At 39.9% G+C, this 19,638-nt stretch overlaps 1 protein-coding gene across 1 annotated transcript; it reads right to left on the reverse strand.

The window, feature by feature from the left end:
• Positions 1-364: 364 nt before the first annotated feature.
• Positions 365-15,620, reverse strand: LOC139715698 (E3 ubiquitin-protein ligase MARCHF5-like). The gene is made up of 5 exons (XM_071627247.1): positions 15,421-15,620; positions 12,740-12,832; positions 11,461-11,666; positions 5,392-5,882; positions 365-4,065 (listed from the first exon to the last, which is right to left on the reverse strand). The coding sequence occupies exons 2-5, from the start codon at positions 12,814-12,816 to the stop codon at positions 3,952-3,954; spliced, it is 888 nt and encodes a 295-aa protein (XP_071483348.1). The 5' UTR covers positions 12,817-12,832; positions 15,421-15,620; the 3' UTR covers positions 365-3,951.
• Between the last annotated feature and the right edge of the window lie 4,018 nt (positions 15,621-19,638).

Raw genomic sequence — 19,638 nt, forward strand, 5'->3', positions numbered from 1 at the left:
CAATAAATCATACAATTTCATGAATAACAGAGAAAACATTTGAAATGAATAGTAACAGCATATACCCTAAGAGCTGAGAAATGTCTGTGTGTACATAACCTCAGCATATAAGGCCCCAGTCACATATAAACACCGATCCTCAATGATCTACACAATGACCCGGGGAGTTCTGGGATATTTTTGATCTTGATGGAGTGTCGGAGAGCGTTGATATGACTGTACACAATGGTATCAACATGGCAGCTACATGGATAAGGCCGGAAAAGCATTGCGTCTACACGTACCAACACGGCAGCTACACGGCAGCCACAGGACCATCCCAGATTGTTCAGCCAACACAGCAGTCCCCGGATGACACCGGATGTTTTTGACCTCCAAAAGTTGCCGCGTTGGCCTCCCGAAGTCCAGAGTCCAAGGATGTCCAAGGCGTCAACACGGATCTCTCCCCAAATCACCCAGGATCAGATCCGGGGTGATCCGCCATGTCTATGTGACTGGGGCTTAAGGCTTGGTGGCAGTGCACAAAAGCACTGCCAAGAATACCTTGAACATACTCAAACCAATCCACATTACGTTTGTATAATGCGACGGGATGTAAACACAGTGACACGGTTGTTACATCGTAGAATTTGTCACTTTACAGCGAAGGGATGCACAAGACGATGTAAGACTGCATCCCGCTATCACATCGACTGTAGTCCCTTCTATAAATGATTACCTTCCCACTCTTGCTAGCTGACAAAAATGAAACTACAAATGGCGCTATGGCGACTGGTATGCCTCCGCCATAATGCATGATTCTCCCAATAGGTCTATAGTACATGTGGAAAATGTATGATTACATTTTCACAAAATTGACAAAATATCAAAGTGACATGTTTGTCACAAATGTGTTGAATGTTCACCTTCCTTGACCTAGGTTTATTTGGATGAATGAGAGAGCATGTATTTGGGGATTTTAGGACTTTAACTTCACTTTGACCCTTTCATAGTTTATGCATTGAGAAATTTTCAAGGTATGGAGAAAAAGTGCAATTTCTGTAATGAATAATAAATTGTTACCATTTTCAGCTAGCCTTTGACCCTAAAATTCATAGGAGAATAATTGTCAGGCAGAACATGTACTAAGTTTCAAGATAACTTGAGCTACTTCCGAGATATGGAGGAAGAAGTAAAGTTCAGCACTTTCACTTGATCTTTGACTTTTGACCTTTTTGGCAAAAAACAAAACAAAAACAAAAACTTCCCAGAGAATCTCTATCGGGTTAAACATGCATACACCAAGTTTAAATAGAAAACAATCCTACAGGCATTGTATAAATATGAGGGAAATAGTAAAATTTTGAAGTATTACCCTTGACCTTTGACCCATGACCTTTGACCCCATGAACCCAAAATTCCCTAGATAATCACTGCCAGTCAGTACATGCATATTGATATATACTATGTTCCATGAAGGTACCTTGAACCTTTTCCATGATATGGAGAAAAAAGTGAAATTTTAACATTTCTACTTGACCTTTTGACCTTTGACCTCATGACCCCAAACTTTCACCAGAGAATCTTAATTGGGTAATACAAGTATACACTAAGTTTCAAGAAAATATCTTCAGGCATTGCATAGATATAGGGCAAATAGTGAAATTTTGAACATTTGACCATGACCTTTTGACTTTTGACCTTGAGTATGTGCACCCAAAAGTTGATAGGCACAACTTCACTCCCTAATACACATTCATGCCAAGTTTCATTACGATGCCTCAAAAAGTTTTTTAGTTACACTGTCCACAAAATTCATTACGGACGGACGGAAGGACTGATGGATGGACAACCCGAAAACATAATGTCTCCGGCGCCACTTCATGGCGGAGGCATAAAAACTGGGGTCGTATTAAAAAGGCTATGATTATGGACTTAATTTAAGCTCATAAAGAAAGTTACACAGTTGTGGTGACAAAAAGGCATGGAACAAAATAGCAAGCTGGCTGTCAAACAAGATCACATAACATTCACCTGTTCCAAAACAATGTAGGATGTAGTCTACTGGGGACTGCAGGACAACATGAATTTTGCATGCTTTTAATTTTGCACGATCAAGACATAAACCAGTGGAACATATGGCAAGGAAAAATATTTACATGCTTTCATTTTTGCGCTAGTTTCTGGTAGCGCCAAATGCACAAAAATTTCCACACTGCAAACCATTCACTTTTACAGTACTCAATCTTTGTTACGCATTCCCCAACAGCGTAAATAAGGTCTTCTCGTTTGCTCACTCCTTGGCACCACTTCAGTTATATTTGTCATATCATGGCCTGTTTACATGCATTACAATGTTCCTCCTTACATGTACACTAGTATGCCTGGTACAGTCGGGGATAGTTGAATGGATGGCCTTGATTTTTGTGGGGTTAGGAAATCAGAGTATATTGCCTAAGGTACAATATGTAGCCCATGCTCCATCACCTAATCTCACTTGCCTCACATAGACATGTAGTGAGTGGTCTGGGCAATATAACCCCGTGTCATTGTAGCAGTCAGTCAATTCATTTTCCACCTTACATTTCTCCATACAGCAGCTGCCATATACTTTATATTTGCTTGACTTTGTTTTTTTCTTTCCCAGTTATTTTGTGTTTTGCTGTAATTTCATCCTGTCAAACATCACAAGCACAATGGAACATGGAAGCTGTGTTTCATGCAAGAGTGATTCACACTAAATTTCAGCAGAAGTGCACTAGTACATAAACTATCACTAAAATATCATGTTTTGACCAAAATTGCTTTGGTATAGCTCACAGTTTATATTACATAGATTTTACTGTAATGCTGAGCTTTCAGATTTAGTGACAGCGAGCATGCTGCCTATGTGTCAAATAATCGCTTAGGTCTTCCCAAGGAAAATCTATGCCTGACATGAATCAACAATGGGTTGTCTCAAAACTCTTAAGTCGCTGTCCTCAGGAAGGAATAATCCACAGACAACAGACTGAATCTCTTGATATGGTTTATGCGATTATTTCAACAAGACTTAGTGCCATGAATGAAGTCTATAATCGTCTATCGTTAAGGGGGTAAGGACTGGACTGAACACTGATCAGAATGGAACAGGACAAAGGCAAGGGGGAAAGTTTATGCCAAATATAGAAGCTTGGGAGGTCTTGAACAAAAAGGTCCAGAATGCTGTTTAAACACTTTTCAAAGTTGTTGAACTATCCTAGGCAAGACACTACATCTATAGACAGGCTTAACACCACAAGGTGTTCAAGCTCAGATAGTTGTAATAAGTATCATGTTATACACATCCTCAATTCCTGGGCTGATGGCAAAAACAGCACTGATTTCAGAGTGAATAGAAACACAGCTTTTCATACACATACAACACAGAGTGGCATACATATCATTTTGCAATTCTTTTCTGGTTTTGTTTTGTTTTGTTTTGTTTTTAGCAATGCAGTGACACCTCTGTTTTTTAGCAGCACTGCTTGTGCCAGTGTTCACCAGCCTACTCCTTTCCTGGTGAGTGTCACAGCAAATCAACACCTTCCAAGATTTTTCAGTGGGATAACAGCACACTCCTACTCCAATATCCTGCTTTACTCCAGTGGAGCAAACTGTCTCAACCCACGAGAGTGACTCTCAAATGACACACCATCAAACTCCACCTGATAGTTGAATGACTTGAGTCCGTTTCACTGAGACTGCTTCACTCAGTCTCACATGACTGGTATCAGAAGGACTGTCTATCCAAGTGCTCTCCGAAGAACCTGCCAACAACTGCTCAGGAAATCAGTTTGATAAATCAAGTCCGTACTCACAGTCAAAATCATTTCTGTGAATGTTCTTCAATCTCTGCTGCTGCGTGTGGGTTTTTGCACACTGACATCCTATTCAGTTCAAATGCAACATTTTAAGCACTCAGTGCCCGTTTCATCATCTTCCATCTCCGGGCTACCGGGAGTCTTCTGAGAAATCTTGCACTTTCCTGTGGACTTGCCGTAGATACTGCTGCTGCTTGTAGAAGATTTTCAGGGCACCCTTGATCGCGACAAAAGCAATGCCACCCTGTCGTGAAAAATGAAATGGATGCTATCATGTGAGCATTTTCATTAATCCCAAACACAACAATGAACAACACCAAAATTTGACCTGTGATGCAGCCTTCCAGTGACAATCTACATCTGCTTTACATTTTCCTATAGCATGCTTTAAAATCATGTCTTACCCTGGACAACTGGATATGGCTGGTTGACATATTGTTGATTATTATAAGGGATATACACTTTGTACTGTACTCTCAACTGCAAAATAAATCAAGTTTTGGTTTAAGATAAATGATAAGTTATGACACCTTGAGCATATTATCAAATAGAGCATGCATGGATGCCTCCAGAGAGCCATGTGATGGAGATAGAACCACAAAGCTGCAGCCACAGCTAAAGCCAAACAGATACTATTAAAAATAACAATAATAAAGAATATCTCTACTAGTGCACAGACCACTGTATGCCTTACTCACTAATTTCTGCTGCAAGCATGGTCCTTAATTAACATTACGATGCAGTTCATTGATCATATACAGTGACTTGGATGGTATATCACTTATATTCATAATAGGTAATGACTTTTCCAATGGATTTTCCTGATGATGAATTAGGCTGGACGTTGGATTTTGGCTAAATTTCTGCGACCTTTCATCTTAACCTCAAACCTCCACCTTGCCCTTGCCATTTTATCCAAGGGTTGTCTATTCCTATTCATCCTTTCCATTGAATAAGACTGCCAAGAGACATTCTTAGCTGATGCTATGGCTGAACAATGCTAGTGAAAGCCAAAGCCCAGCAATCTTTTACCTTGACCTTTTCTCCCTTTGCAATTGATTTACAGAATCGTCTATCTGTACCCTTCCTATCAAATCACATAACTGCCTGGGCTCTAGCTGACATTATGGTTGGAGAATGACTGTTTCTAGCCAAAGCACAGTGACATTTGACCTCCACCTTTGACCTTTGACTTGCCTGCTTTTATTCATCCCTTCCAAACAAATTATATTACCATGACATTATTTGGAGCTGAAGTTGTGGCCTGAACAGTTGTAGCCAGAGGTCAGTAACTTTTGACCTTCAGGGATTTTGACAAAAAAAAAATCCTATCATAGCAACTACATTTTGTGCATCATGGCTATTAAACCCAAATATCACAAAAATCCCCTGATGATATTTCTTAAAACTATTCTGGAATTCTGGATTTCTGGAATTCTGAATTCTGGAAATAACAGATAAGACAAATGAACAAACATATTGCCTCTTGTACTCTGCCAGGACAAAGGCATTTAACACCAAGAAGAAAATCTGCAGTGATCACGAGTTGCGGCTGATTTCCAGTGCTTACCAAGATAGTTCTCTGCAGATTGGAGTTCAAGGAGCTGAACATGAGCTTCCCACACATCGTAGCAATGGTGGGGAAGATGAGGGCACCGCAGAGGACCCTGGTTGCAGAGACAGGGTCCGAGATGGCTTGAGGCTCTGCCGCAGCGCGAGGTACAGTGGGCACCTTCATGCTTTCCTCGGGAAACAGGTAGTTCCAGAAGGGGAGCTTTGGGGAATGCTTGCGCCAGAGGCGCAGGACGTAGTCCTCCCACCTGACCATCTTGCCCAGGATGAGCATGACTGGGATGGTGGGAAGGCCAATGAGGAGGAAGAGGGGATCCGCCCGCTCCATCACGTCCAGCCCTTCCTTGTGGCCGAGGACCTGCATGACAGTGACGGCTCCATAGGTGACAGCCGTCCAGTACACTGACCCAACCACGATGCCTCCCGCTGCAAATGGACAGACTTTGAAGATAAACCTATCTACTGCATCCAAGATGAATACAATGGGTCCTGGTTGAGATCAAACACATACAAACACATACATTACTCATAATACATACCTGATAGTTCTTTCAAAATGTACATTCATATATCAAAAAATAAATAAAAACGTCATGAAAAATGGTGCTCTGGTTAGTTGAAATTATGGCAACGATAGTTAAACTTAATGAAATAGTGAGGAGTACACTGTACAGTATATAGGCACCATCCAATTAATTCTAATCAGTGTCAAGGCCTTGAATACTGACTCATTGCAGATCAGTGTCATCAATGTAAAATGCTAATCTCAGTTGATATCAGCACACCCATTTACCATATCTATTTTTTTCCACAAGTGACATGGACTGAATGAGTTTTCAAACATTTAAAGACAACTTTCATAAATTGCCATACCAAGCTCAATGAACTGCTATGAATTATGAATGTGCCTTAAGAAGGTCAAATACCAATTACATATGTAATCTCATTACAGATGAAATGTCCAACAAGGATGAAGGGTGAACACAAAACGAACTGAGCTGTCAAAACTAAGACAGTACCTGTACATGTAGTATAGCTTGTGGACATCGAGCTACTGTGCTAGACTACATTATCTATCTTATTCCAACAAACAAAACTAGAAATGTCGCTATGGTGACTGGTATGCCTCCGCCATAATGCATGATTCTCCTATAGTACATGTGGACAATGTAAGATTACATTTTCACAAAATTGGCAAAATATTAAAATGACATGTTTATCTCAAATGTGTTGAATGTTCACCTTCCTTGAACTAGGTTTACTTGTATGAATAGGAGAGCATACATCACATATTTGGGGATTTAAGGACTTTAATTTGACTTTGACCCTTTCATAAGTTTATACATCCATGAGTAAGTTTCAAGGTATGGAGAAAAAGTGCAATTTCTGTATTGAACAGTAAATTGTTACCATTTTCATCTGGCCTTTGACCCTAAAATTCATAAGAAAATCACTGTCGGGCAGAACATGCATATAAATATGTACTAAGTTTCAAGATTCTTAGAAAACTTGAGCCACTTCCGAGATATGGAGGAAGAAGTAAGTACAGCATTTTCACTTGATCTTTGACCTTTTGACCTTTTTTGGCAAAAAAAAAAAAAAAAAAAACTTCCCAGAGAATCTCTATTGGGTTATACATGCATGTATACACCAAGTTAAAAGAAATAATCCTGCTGGCATTGCATAAATACAAGGAAAATAGTACAATTTTGAAGTGTTGCCCTTGACCTTTGACCCCTGACCTTTGACCCAAAGAACCCTAAATTCCCTAAAAATCACTGCCAGTCAGTACATGCATATATCCTCTATTCCATGAAGATACCTTGAACAATTTCCAAGACACAGAGAAAAAAGTGAAATTTCAACATTTTTACTTGACCTTTTGACCCTTGACCTCATGACCACAAACTTTCACCAGAGAATCTTAATTGGGTAATACATGTATACACTAAGTTTCTAGAAAATATCTTCAGGCATTGCATAGATGTGGGGGAATAGTGAAATTTCAAGCATTTGACCATTGACCTTTTGCATGTGCACGCAAAAGTTGATAGGCACAACTTCACCCCCTAATACACATACATGCCAAGTTTCATTAGGATACCTCAAAAGGTTTTTTAGTTACGTTGTCCACAAAATTCATTACGAACGGACGGACAGAAGGACGGACAACCCGAAAACATAATGCCTCCGGCACCACTACGTGGCGGAGGCATAAAAAAGGAAAAATAAACAAAAGGAGAAAGGCTAAACATTGCAATCTCATTGTTTCAAACTTCATCCCAACAATTCCTTCCAATTTATGTGGACAGGCCTGATATTTTCATTTATTAGTCAAACGTTACAGATTGACATTTTGATTGGTGATTTGCTTTTTACTTTCAAAAACTAATTATTACCCTGGCAAGATCCATCCAAAAACAAACAAACATTAACATCAATCACAGACGATCTTCATACAATTTCATTTAGACTTTGATCTTGATCTTAATCTTGAAATTCCAGGCTATCCTATTTGTTGCTATGTGATAGGTATGTATAGCAAATCTTACTACCTGGGTAACATGCAATGGTGGGAACCTCTTATTCTTCTTACCTATTTGTTTGTATCTGTTTGTGTGTGTGTGTGTGTGTGTGTGTGTGTGTGTGTGTGTGAGTGTGTGTGTGTTTTTATACAGTCACGGCAGCAAAGGAATTATCATATCAATAGATGGCAGACAAATAAGGAATGGAGTGTATTAAGTAAAACATCATGGTGTAGAGGTACATAAACAGACAAACATGCAAAAGAAAATGTAAAGACAGAGATAATATTTCTAGACCATACATACTGGAAAACTTTGACCTTAACAGAGTGATTAATGATCAGACCAGGTCAAAGTCTATTCTAAGCAAGTTACAATTTGTAGTTGTGTTTATCTGTTTTAGTCAAAGCAAGAATCAGATACAGGGAGAGAGATAGAGATGGTAAGTTGAGAAAAAAAAAACAAAAACAATGATCCATACAAGACTATAACATACATATGAGCACCTGCTTGTACAGCAGCAGTACATCACACACAAAGGTGAAAAGTTGTGTCCACACTACATGGAGCGCCACCAACCAATTGCTCAGAAGCACCATCCTGATCCCCCCCCCCCCCCAAATAAAAGCACCTCCTAGGACTTCTGAAGAGAGATGGGCTGCAAGGTGTATTGAAAAAGCATATATGTATGGCCTGTATGTAAACTCTTCACTGAAATTCAAAATATTTGTACTTCTCAGATTCAGTATAACCAACAGCCTCTGAGATCATGGATAACAAGTAGATTTGCTGTGTGCTTCATGCAGTTTTTCAAATCAGTTTAATCATTAAATTTGTGACCAGTGTTCAGCACTAGACAAGTGTCTACAAAACTAGCCCATAGTTTTGGTTAACAATAAGCTAGTTCTTAGATATGTACAATGTAGTTCCCCTTTGCATATGAGCAGAAAAAAAGGCCAATTGTACTAACAGGCATGTTAGGTTTTGTAATTCACTGAGGCACAATGTAAGCATCTGAATTACAACTAGAGCACTCGCACAGGAGACCCGTTCAAGCACATGTATCCCCCGAACCCGTCTCCCATACCCCATCTGGATTACTTTTTAGGCCACAATGTTGTATAACATGGCAACTGTTGCAGGATACCATAAAATCCGACGAGAAATGAGGCTGGTATATAGCGTATACAAGGAATATGACATATCATCCTATAAACGTTTGAACAATGAGAGTGCTGGCAATTGATGAAAACTTTTGTTGCCTGGAACAACTCCCCATAAACCTCAATAGCAAGTTCGAATAAAATCCAACAAGAAATGTGGCTGAGAGAGCATGCACAAGAAATGTATTACTGGCATCCAAGTTGGAGCACTGAGGGCACCACCACCACGAACTGTTGTGTCCTACATGTACATGTTGAATGACCATCCGTTCACCAATTCTTAGCAAATCTAAATAAAATCCCATGAGAAATGGGGTTACATGTAGTATAGCACATACAAGAAATATGACATGGCATCCTTAAAAGTCAGAACAATGAGGGCACTGTCAATGGAAACTTTTGTTACCTAGAATAACCCCCACAAACCTCCATAGCAAGTTTGAATAAAATCCGACAAGAAATGTGGCTTTAAGCTATAGAGCATAGACAAGAAATGTGACATGGCCTCCAAGTCGGAACACTGAGGGCACCGTCACCACAAACTGTTGTGTCCTTCATGTAGAATGACCACCCATACACCTCCTTAGCAAGTCTGAGTAAAATCCAGTGAGTAACAATCAAGTTATTGCATAATTGAGCATTTTTGCAAATTTTGTCCTGATCAGGGTGACCTTTGACCCTGTAAAAGAGGGTGGAACAGTGGGGGCAGCAGTATCAATATGTAAAGGTGTCTAGATTTGACTATAATATAAAGCCAGTTCAAGGTTCCAGTTTGAGCATGAGCAGAAAAAGGTAATTTGTACCGAGAGACAGGTTGGTTTTTAATTTCACTGAGATAAGCATCTGTAATGCTATTATTCATGGAATCCTTATAAATGGTGCCTGCCAGTTCATCCACCTGACAGCAAGCCTGGTATTTGGCAATGTTAACAGAAAAAGTTTGTTAATGTATTCAAAACAGCACAATGAAATAGATGCTTCCCAAAGTGTTGACTGATGAACCATTCTGGTCACTTCATCTACACAGCTAACACAGGTTCATTCTTTGTTAGAATACGAGTTCCATAAATTGCTATGTTGGGCAAGCTGCTGCATTATGTCGCTTTGAATTGAGTGAAGTGCCTAACCAACTGAGAAAAATGAAAGGTCAATTGTACCCATGTGCACATGAGCTATCTCCGAACTGGCTTATACATGTATGTTTACTTATCAAATTTGACAAAAAAAAAAAAAAAAATCAGTCAAGAAACACAGCCAGGATCGTACATACAAGCAGACTCTAAAATATTTACCGCTTCGTGTATAAAAACGGAACAAGCGAGGGCGCCACCACCAAAAACAAAAGGCATCTTCAATTCACTATAATGCACCTTTTCGCCAAATTTGAAGAAAATCTGATAAGAAATACAAAATGTGGCTGATACAGCGCGCACAAGAAATGTGACATGGCATTCAAGTCGGAACACTGACGGCGCCGTTACCACAAACTGTTGTGTCCTTCACGTAGAATGACCACCAATACACCTCCTTAGCAAGTCTGAATAAAATCTGTTGATTAATAATCAAGTTATTGCATAGATAAGCACTTTTGCAAATTTTGACATGATCAGGGTGTAAAAGGTGGAACAGTGAGGGCAGCATTATCAATAGGTGTAGGCATATAGATTTGACTATGATACATTTACATACCAAATTTGAAAAAAAAAAAAAAAATTCGGTCAAGAAACAAGGCCAGCGTCGCACACACAAGCAGACCCTGTTAAATTTACCTTTTCATGTATAAAGATGGAACAAGCGAGGGCGCCATCACCAAAAAACCTAGGCGTCTTTGTTTTACCATAATACACCTTCATGCCGAATTTAAAGATGATCTAAGAAGAACTGCACCCAGGAGAGCGCTTACAAGAAAATCTCTGTGGCGGACGCGGCGGCACAATGAGGCCAAATCCATAGTACCGGTATCCTCCGAACTCTGTTCGGGGGATACGATGATCAGTTCAGTAATCCTTATAAATGGTGCTTGCCAGCATATCCACCAGACAGAAACAAAATGTTCACTACAGCCTAGTGTAAGATGCATTCACTGCAAAACCAATAAAATGGGTGCCTCCCCAAAAGTTTAAATTGACAGATGAATCTGGTCATTGGTCTACACAAGTTAATTCTTTGCCTCAACATGAATTACATAAATTGCTATATCAGATAAGATTGCGCATTATGTCACTTTGAAAGTGAGTGATGTGAGAAAAAAGAAAGATCAAACGTGCACATGAGCTAATTGTACTACCTGGCATATTGGTGATGAAAATGAAATGCAGAAAGTTGAGGGAAAGAAAAGAGAACAGTGAGAGCAACAACCCAAGATAAAAGTCAACGCACCCAGTTCTGGATATGTGATGGAGTACTCTGCATTGCACTGAGGACAGGTTACTTTGGCCATGCTGTTACCACGCTGTTTCTCGTCAATCCATCGCTGCAGGCACATCTGGTGCACCCACTTTGTGGTGCCGCGGCAACGGCAGGGCCGCACCCACTCGGCTGAATGGTCATCCTCAATGGTGGCAAAGCAGACCCAGCAGGTTCTCCTGTCCAGACCAGACATGTATGGAGCATAGACAGTGAGAGACTTAGCAATCAAACACAGGAATAACTGCTTGGCATGAATCAGATCATAGAAGTATTTCCCGGCATGGACATTTTTGTGAAATTCATGTTGCGCAACACTATCATGTAAATGTTACAACACAAATATTTCAGCCATATTCAGACAAAAGGACCCAAATTTGCAAACAAAATTATGTTTGCTGAAATTTTGCCTAGGGCGAAATATCAATAGTTTCACATCTTATTTACAAGGCTTTGAAATACTGCTCTCAGATGTTAGTGTTGTCTACACTGTAGGACTGATTCATGCACATCATCAACAAAGCAACTGGCTAAAATAAGATAGTGGATAGTTTCATGTACATATCAAATAATGGTCCTTATAAGAATAGATGCACTGGAGCATTAAACATCATGCAGCATTTGCTTTGAATGATCCACACATGACATTGAACAATCATATTCATGATGATGGTAGTAATCATGAAAATAATGATGATAATGCAGCAATATTGAACACTGTTGTAATTTTTATCTTGAAAACATCTGTACTTGCTATGTTGGCACAGCCACCACTAATAGCTTCTTCTGACTTCAACCACCAATGCATACTATGTGTATGATTTCTATTGACCGATTCGGGTTCGTTGAGGGAAGCAGACATTTCATGACACTGGGCGCAGCCATAGTGGGTGTCTGAGCTGACCCCCCCCCCCCCCCCCCCCCCCCGCTCTCCCCCACCCCGGGCAACATGTTTATCGCGCACTTGTAACAAAGGTTCGCGCACTGAGCAAGCATTCGCGCACTCAGTACGAGACGCCCATTGGCTAAAGCAGTTTTTCATTCTGCGCGCGTGCTAATGTAGGGAGAGGGGTGGGGAATGGGAAGGGGGGGTCAGCTAAGACACCCACTATGGCTGCGCCCATGCCAAAAATACACATAACGCGTCACAGAATCGGTCAATACTTCCTGTGCCACATGAGAATAGTCACTGCTAACCTTATAACATAGCAAGCTCCTGTTTAATACTAGAGTTTACTACTGGTAATCTTACTTGTCATCAATACTGTTTGGCCGACCATAGCTACGTGCTGGTGGACACTCGGACATTGTCTCGGTACAACTTGTCATCAGTGCTAAAAGTATACTTTGGGGAAATACAATAAAACGAACACAGCATCAAAAACATGTGTAAAGTATAAAAGACACTCATACCAAACTCAATACTACTTCCGCTGTTCATGTGGACTTAACAGTCAGACATCATTATTTTGCTCTCTCTCCTCTCCCCCCCCCCCCCCATTGAATACTGTATACACCATATATTTTGCAAGTCCGTATATTTAGCGAGTCTAAATTTTTGCGAATGAGGATTTCCTGACAATTTCACGAGTGATCAAATTCGCGATCGTGGAGTCCTGTACTGAATGGAGAAATGTATACGCGTACGTCACATTCATATCGGCATTAGAGTTAATATTTTTGCGTGTCTTTAATTTTCCGAATAGCAGCTGACTCGCGAAAATAAAAACCTCGCGAAATATTCAGCGTATACAGTAGATTATCGCTGCACTGGCCACGAACCTGATCATTAGTTTCCTTCTTCCCCAAAATTTCCCTTGTCACTTTGTTTTTCCAATGTTGTTCTGTAAAAAAAAAACAGTAGACCACATCACCTCACAGAGGCCGGCGTCTATCTCATCATAACTACAGGCCTCGAAATAGGATTTTGGAGGGGTAAGGCCATTTAGAAAAGGGCACTTTTTCCAAGAGGCCAGGGCACTTAGGTCAGTCAGAGGGGCACCAAGGCCACATTGGAAAGGGCATGTTTGGTGTTTATGAAAAAAGAAAGAAGAAAAACAAACCTAGAAAAACAAACAAACAAACACACACACACACAAAGTGCAACACACAACAAAAACCTCTTCCCTACAGCTGTAACACATTCCCGATCTCCGCGTTGCTATCAGGTGAAACGACATTTTTTAAAACAGGAATAAAACAACAGTAGGTATTGACTGAAACTCGACACCCTTTCAGGCCAGCCAGGCCAGGCTGCCATGAAACTTCAAAGCACATTCCGACAGCTGGCTGGCAAAACCACATGGCAAAGGAATTTGCGCACGCGTGTGAATTGATTAGTCTGTGACAGACAGTTCATGACCTCCAAGAATGCGCCAGTACGCGCGGTTTCTTCTGTTGATTGGTCTCTCTCTCTCCACCCCTCCCCATTCCCCAGTCTGGCACACCTTGGCATCGTGGGATATTTCTTTTTTCTTGGTGAACTTGGTGTTCACTCTTTACTACTCTATCTGAATATGCGCTGCCTAGCTAGTAACTCTCGCGGCAGCTGCGCTGCAGAGGCAGTCGGGACGGTAAAAGCCGGTCGGGCGTACATGTACGTACACGTCGTCTCGTATCTCGGAAAGATACTTTGAGTTTGAATCAGATATATTGGGACGCGAGTGAACTGAAGGTATGATATTTGAGATCAGGAAAGTTGTTCAAGCTTATTAAAGAGACTTTGAGAAAGGGCATATCATACGTCATAAATAATAACTTTCATTCTAAAAGGGCACCACGGCCCCAAGAAAAAGGGCACATTTTTTTTTTGGCCGTAACTTTGATAAAAAAACAAAAGGCATTGCGGCCAACGAGAGGGTCACCGACGGCCATGGCCGTCGGTGGCCGTCGGTTAATTCAAGGCCTGTAACTACCTCGATAACTTTTCATGACTTTACGCAATGCAATGCTATCTTATATGATGTTTATGTGCATGATATTCATAGCATAATAAAGCCAGTAAGATTGAAGGGAACAATGACATATGAGATGGATCTAGACTCGAAATATTGTATACATGTATCACAGTAGGCATATGAAATCATGTAATCCCAAGTATTGCAGTGTATGAACACCTTTTATCGATGCAAAACAGAGAGAATCTGTAACGTAAGTACTGTTAGTTAACTGTTGAATACCTTTTCTTTCAGTATTTTTTATCAATAAATCATAGACCTTAGATGTTTTGTATTGCTTGAACTTAACCCTACAATTGTTTGAATGTTTACAAACTATAGTATATTGTACCCGGTAACTAATTTACACTTGTAACTCACGTACTGACGTAGCTCACTCAGTAGGTAGAATTCAATACAGGCTACATTGTATGCTATACATGTAGGTCTACAGTGTAGGTTCTACACTACAGCTGTAGATTCGGGCAGTCTGATCCACCCAACACACTGCTACAAGGCTGCTTTTCTCTATCTCAACCTTTATGCGTGCAGATTGCTCCCCGCGCTAAATTATAATCATGATTATTCTACTATTTTACTTAGACGTCTATATAACAATGGAACTATCATGATTATTATTTTTTCCGTTGTTGAAAAAATGAGTGTGAATTTCTTTTTCTATCTATATGAGATAAAAGGCGTAAATATTCAATATTGAATGAGGCGCCTTTAAGCACCAACAAGAACTTGACCGAAAAATCGGTCTTATCTCAATGCTCAGATCTGGTCGTCGGGGAAATGTTCCGCGAAAACTGCGTCTGGCTGCACGGACCTACGCAGACTCCTGTACAGTTCATAGCTGAAGAATGCAATCCAAATCAAACGAAAAAAGGCACTCTACTACCCACAATACTGTAAATTTACATTGTACCTAACTAGACCTATACTATACAGCCCTGTCGCTGTACACAAATCAAGTGTAAGTTTGATACTGTACCGTGAGTTGACAGTAAACTATCCGACGAGCAAAGTTGAAATCTCCATATGACGGGCGCTACGTGCAAGTCGAACAGGAAACTGGGGCGAAACTGGTGAATGTGTTACGAGTCGGTGAACGCAGTCCGATCCTCTTGATTCACTTGTACAAAATAATGTAGAATACCATTATGTTTACGTACGTTACAACACGGCATCAATATCGTCTAACAGATTGGTAGAAGGGCACTCTCTTTGCTTTGCACATGCACTACATATACATAGCATGTGATGATCGGGTGGGTGGTTTGAGATGAGAAGGTAAGGGTTCTGGACACCTCGACCTCAAAACGAGTCGACTACTGTAATAGTACAGTACAAAACAGTACTAGTACACCCTGTACTCGAATGTCAGACAGTCGACCCTGTATGTAGGACAATTGTCGAAGGGTCTGTCACTATTATTTTCATTCACAGAGATAAATTTAGGTTCACTATAATTTTCCTTACCACGTGATTAGGGAGGACAGAAATCTAGGATGTGACAAAGGGGCGGCGAATGAAGGGGGTGCTATTATACACAGCCTCCTCCTCTCATTTCTTGGCTATTTTAAAATAAAAATAGAGAAAAGAAAAGAAAAGCCCCTAAAAATAATATTATCAAAATAACATCGCAAAATGATAATACATAATAGCACATCTTATAGGCCTACACTAGATTCCTATCTTTGACCCCCCCCCCCTCCCCACACACACACGGTTAGCTAGAAACGTTCCGCGGCCAGCGCTTTTTGAAACAAAAGACCGAAATAACAAGAAAGGATGAGGGGTGCGTGCGCCCCTTTAATTTTGTAAATAAGCAGCGGTAATTAGGTGTTACGGAGTTTATACTCCCCCCCCCCCCCCCCTTCGCCTGCCAAGTGAAAATGTGTGGGTTTGATTTAGAGGACAAGTTCACATCGATAATAATGCATGTGGACGTGTAAATGAATGCAACAATTTATGTATTAGTAGACTTAGCCACAATGTCAGCAAAAGTTTTAGGAAACTCGGACAATCTGTTCAAAAGTCTTGAAGTTTTAAAAGTTTTGTTACTGCCATTGCTGGATGAGAAGACCACTACAACTTAATATGTGTAAAACGATAGGGCCCATTAAGAAAATATCAAATGAAAATTTAACATATTTTCACTTTTCTCGCAAAATAAAAGACCACGTGACTTGCCTCTTTCAGAAGGTAGTGGAATAATATTATTCTAGCATAGTTATGACATTATAACAAGTCAATGGAAAGGTGTAGGTATATCTAATACTTTGAATTGTTTTTCTTATTTTTTATGAGGTTAAGGGTTGGATTCTCTTTTTCCTTTATAGTGTTCTACGCATGTGACACCAGAAACTATAGTCTTCTCATCCAGCAGTGACTGCGCACAAACTTAAAGATAGTTAAAAATCCATAACTTTTGACTTGGATTGTTCAATTATTTTCCTCAAACTTTCACTATACCACATGTTCTATTGATATTGGTGCATTCACTTAAAATCCACATGTATATATCAAGGTGAACTTGTCCTTTGAAAAGATGTTTTCATGTACTGCTTTTCAGGGTCTCCTTTGTGTTCAATATATAGGAGATGCCACGAAAACATCACTTTACGGGGGTTCAAAATAGCGGGGGGGGGGGGGGGGTAGCCGAGAGAGGCGACTCACTTATTTTGGTCCTTTCTCACTCTAAAACTTTATTTTATTTGCATGCATTTCTACTGATCTCACTCATTTTGACTCCTAATTAAATTATTGCTTGGCCTATGGGAGTCTCACTCTCAGAGCAACTAGTTTCCATTGTTGGCAGCCCTGCATTAATCGGACTCTCCCCCACTCGCCCCTTGTCTAATTGCGCGGCTCGTGAACAATAGGCCTATATCACGTGCTCCGCATCGTCATGCCCCTCTCCCCCCCCCCCCCCCCCCCCGTAAAATGCTAGATTATTAGTCCCTGATTAAATATATCCAACAAAAACATACTACAAAATATAGTAAATGTGTTATGCCAGTGCGATTTCACAAGATCATCAAAATAGGTGAATGATGCGAGATACTCTGTTGCAAGGCGAAGCACCACGAGGATGATATTTGTAAACGAGGTGATGTGATCTCCCTCCCCTCCCTCCTTGCCGACAGCACGCTTTGAGAGAGTCAATATTTTCGACTTCGATGTTATAAAAAAAGTCCTATTGAATCATAGATTTTGTAGTACTTGACGTGTTGTTTGGTTGTTTTATTTTTCTTGATTAGACATTTCTCTCATATCGAAAAAGCAGCGTCAAATACACATTCACGAATGAAAATAAAGAAATACATCGGGACCAGGAATATTGGCTGTTTACCCCGCATAGAATAGACGGACACGGGACAAAAGATTGATATTACGGGAGAAACCTGTGACACATAGAGCGTGTGTACCCAAGTCCACCTTCGTAAACATGTGGATTGAATGAAAGCAGCAATGATATATTATTATAACACATCAGTGAAAGTTTGGGGGAAATCGGACAATCCGTCCAAAAGTTTTTTAATTTTCTGCACAGCACTGCTGGTATATGTCTGTCTAAGGCTACAGTGTACTATATAGTATAATGTCACATAATGCGTACAGCGCTATAAAAAAAAAAATAATGAGAATTTCACAAAATGTTACTTTTTGGAAAAAAGTGCACAGTTCCTTGACTCTTCACTGACGTATGTTAATGGTAATATTATTCCCCCTTGCTTTCTGAAAGAGGGAAGTCGAGTGTTCTTTTATTATTCAAGAAAAGTGAAAATATGTTGAAATTTTTTATAATTTTCTTTATATTTTTCATAGTCTTCTATTGCACCACGTCTTTGGAACTCTCTAACAGTGCCGCTTCGGAATTGCAAAAGCCTCAATACCTTCAAGTCTGAACCGAAAAATCCAGTCTTTTCCTGCAACTTTGTGGATGATGTTTGACACATTGTGGGAGCCGGGTGCCTTTGAATGTTTCTATACAGACAAATGGCGCTATATATATGCTGTTTCATCATCATCATCATCATCATCATCATCATCATTGGCATCATCATCATCATATTGTTGTACACATGTGACATCACCAGCTGTAGTAGTCTTCCCATCCAACAGTGACTGAGCAGAAACTCCAAATTTATAACTTTTAAATGGATTGTCTGATTTTCCTCACTCTTGCTGATGTCTTCTATCAATATTGCTGCATTCACTCATTTAATCCACATGTCTATGAAGGTGAACTTGTCCTTTGGCATCGTGATTTGAAAGTCTGCAGTATTGTATTATATTGTAAGTTGCAATTATACCATGAGCTCTACTGCTGCTTTTTTTTTTTTTGCAACAATCTTAAATGCACACGAATGATATTGGTTGCTTGTTGATAGGGGGCCTATGCCTTCCATTATTTCAATTTTCATAAAACGATATAAGTGCGTCTCCGAATTTAGAAACTGGCTCCTGATCCTCGGCATTCTTCATCAGTTGTTACCCAGTGCACTCACGCACTCAATTTTCATACAAATCAGTCAATGTGTTAGCGCTAGATTAAATTTTGGAACTTATACAAACAATACGATATGTTGTAATTTTTTGAATATATGATATAATAGACAGATCCTAATGAATGCAATGACTCGACGAAAAGACGGGCCATGCGATGAATAGTGATTCATGGACGATAGCTCAATGTTCCGTCTCTCCACCCCCCCCCCCCCTGCAATTACTGGTCTAATGACGGTCTAATGACCAATTATCAATTTGCAATAAATCCAAGGACTATAGACTAGTTGTTTTTGGTGACAATGGGAGGTTTCATGATATAACGATGGAATCATGGATCATCTTTGTTACGACAGTGCTGACATAATGATTAAACGGCTGGATAGTACGACTATTAGTGTGGAAGAAAGCTTGGGAAAGTTTGAAAGTTTGAAAGTTTGAAAGTTTGAAAGTTTGAAAGTTTGAAAGTTTATTTACTCACAACCCAAACTCTGGGTATCGGAGTCCAATGAAAAACATATAGCACATTATAATATCAATGAATAATAATTGCAAATAACTCTGAAAAGTGTACAAAACAACTATAACAAACAAAATAAGAATGAGATGCGATTGATGAAAAGAAAAAAAATGTACAGAAATATACAATATATACACGATATATGGTGAAAAAAAAACAAAGAAAAAGGGAAATATG

Source organism: Diadema antillarum, unplaced genomic scaffold (genome assembly GCF_040938485.1).
Source record: "Diadema antillarum isolate AM-2024a unplaced genomic scaffold, OU_Dant_1.0 scf00000053, whole genome shotgun sequence".
Classification (NCBI taxonomy): domain Eukaryota; kingdom Metazoa; phylum Echinodermata; class Echinoidea; order Diadematoida; family Diadematidae; genus Diadema; species Diadema antillarum.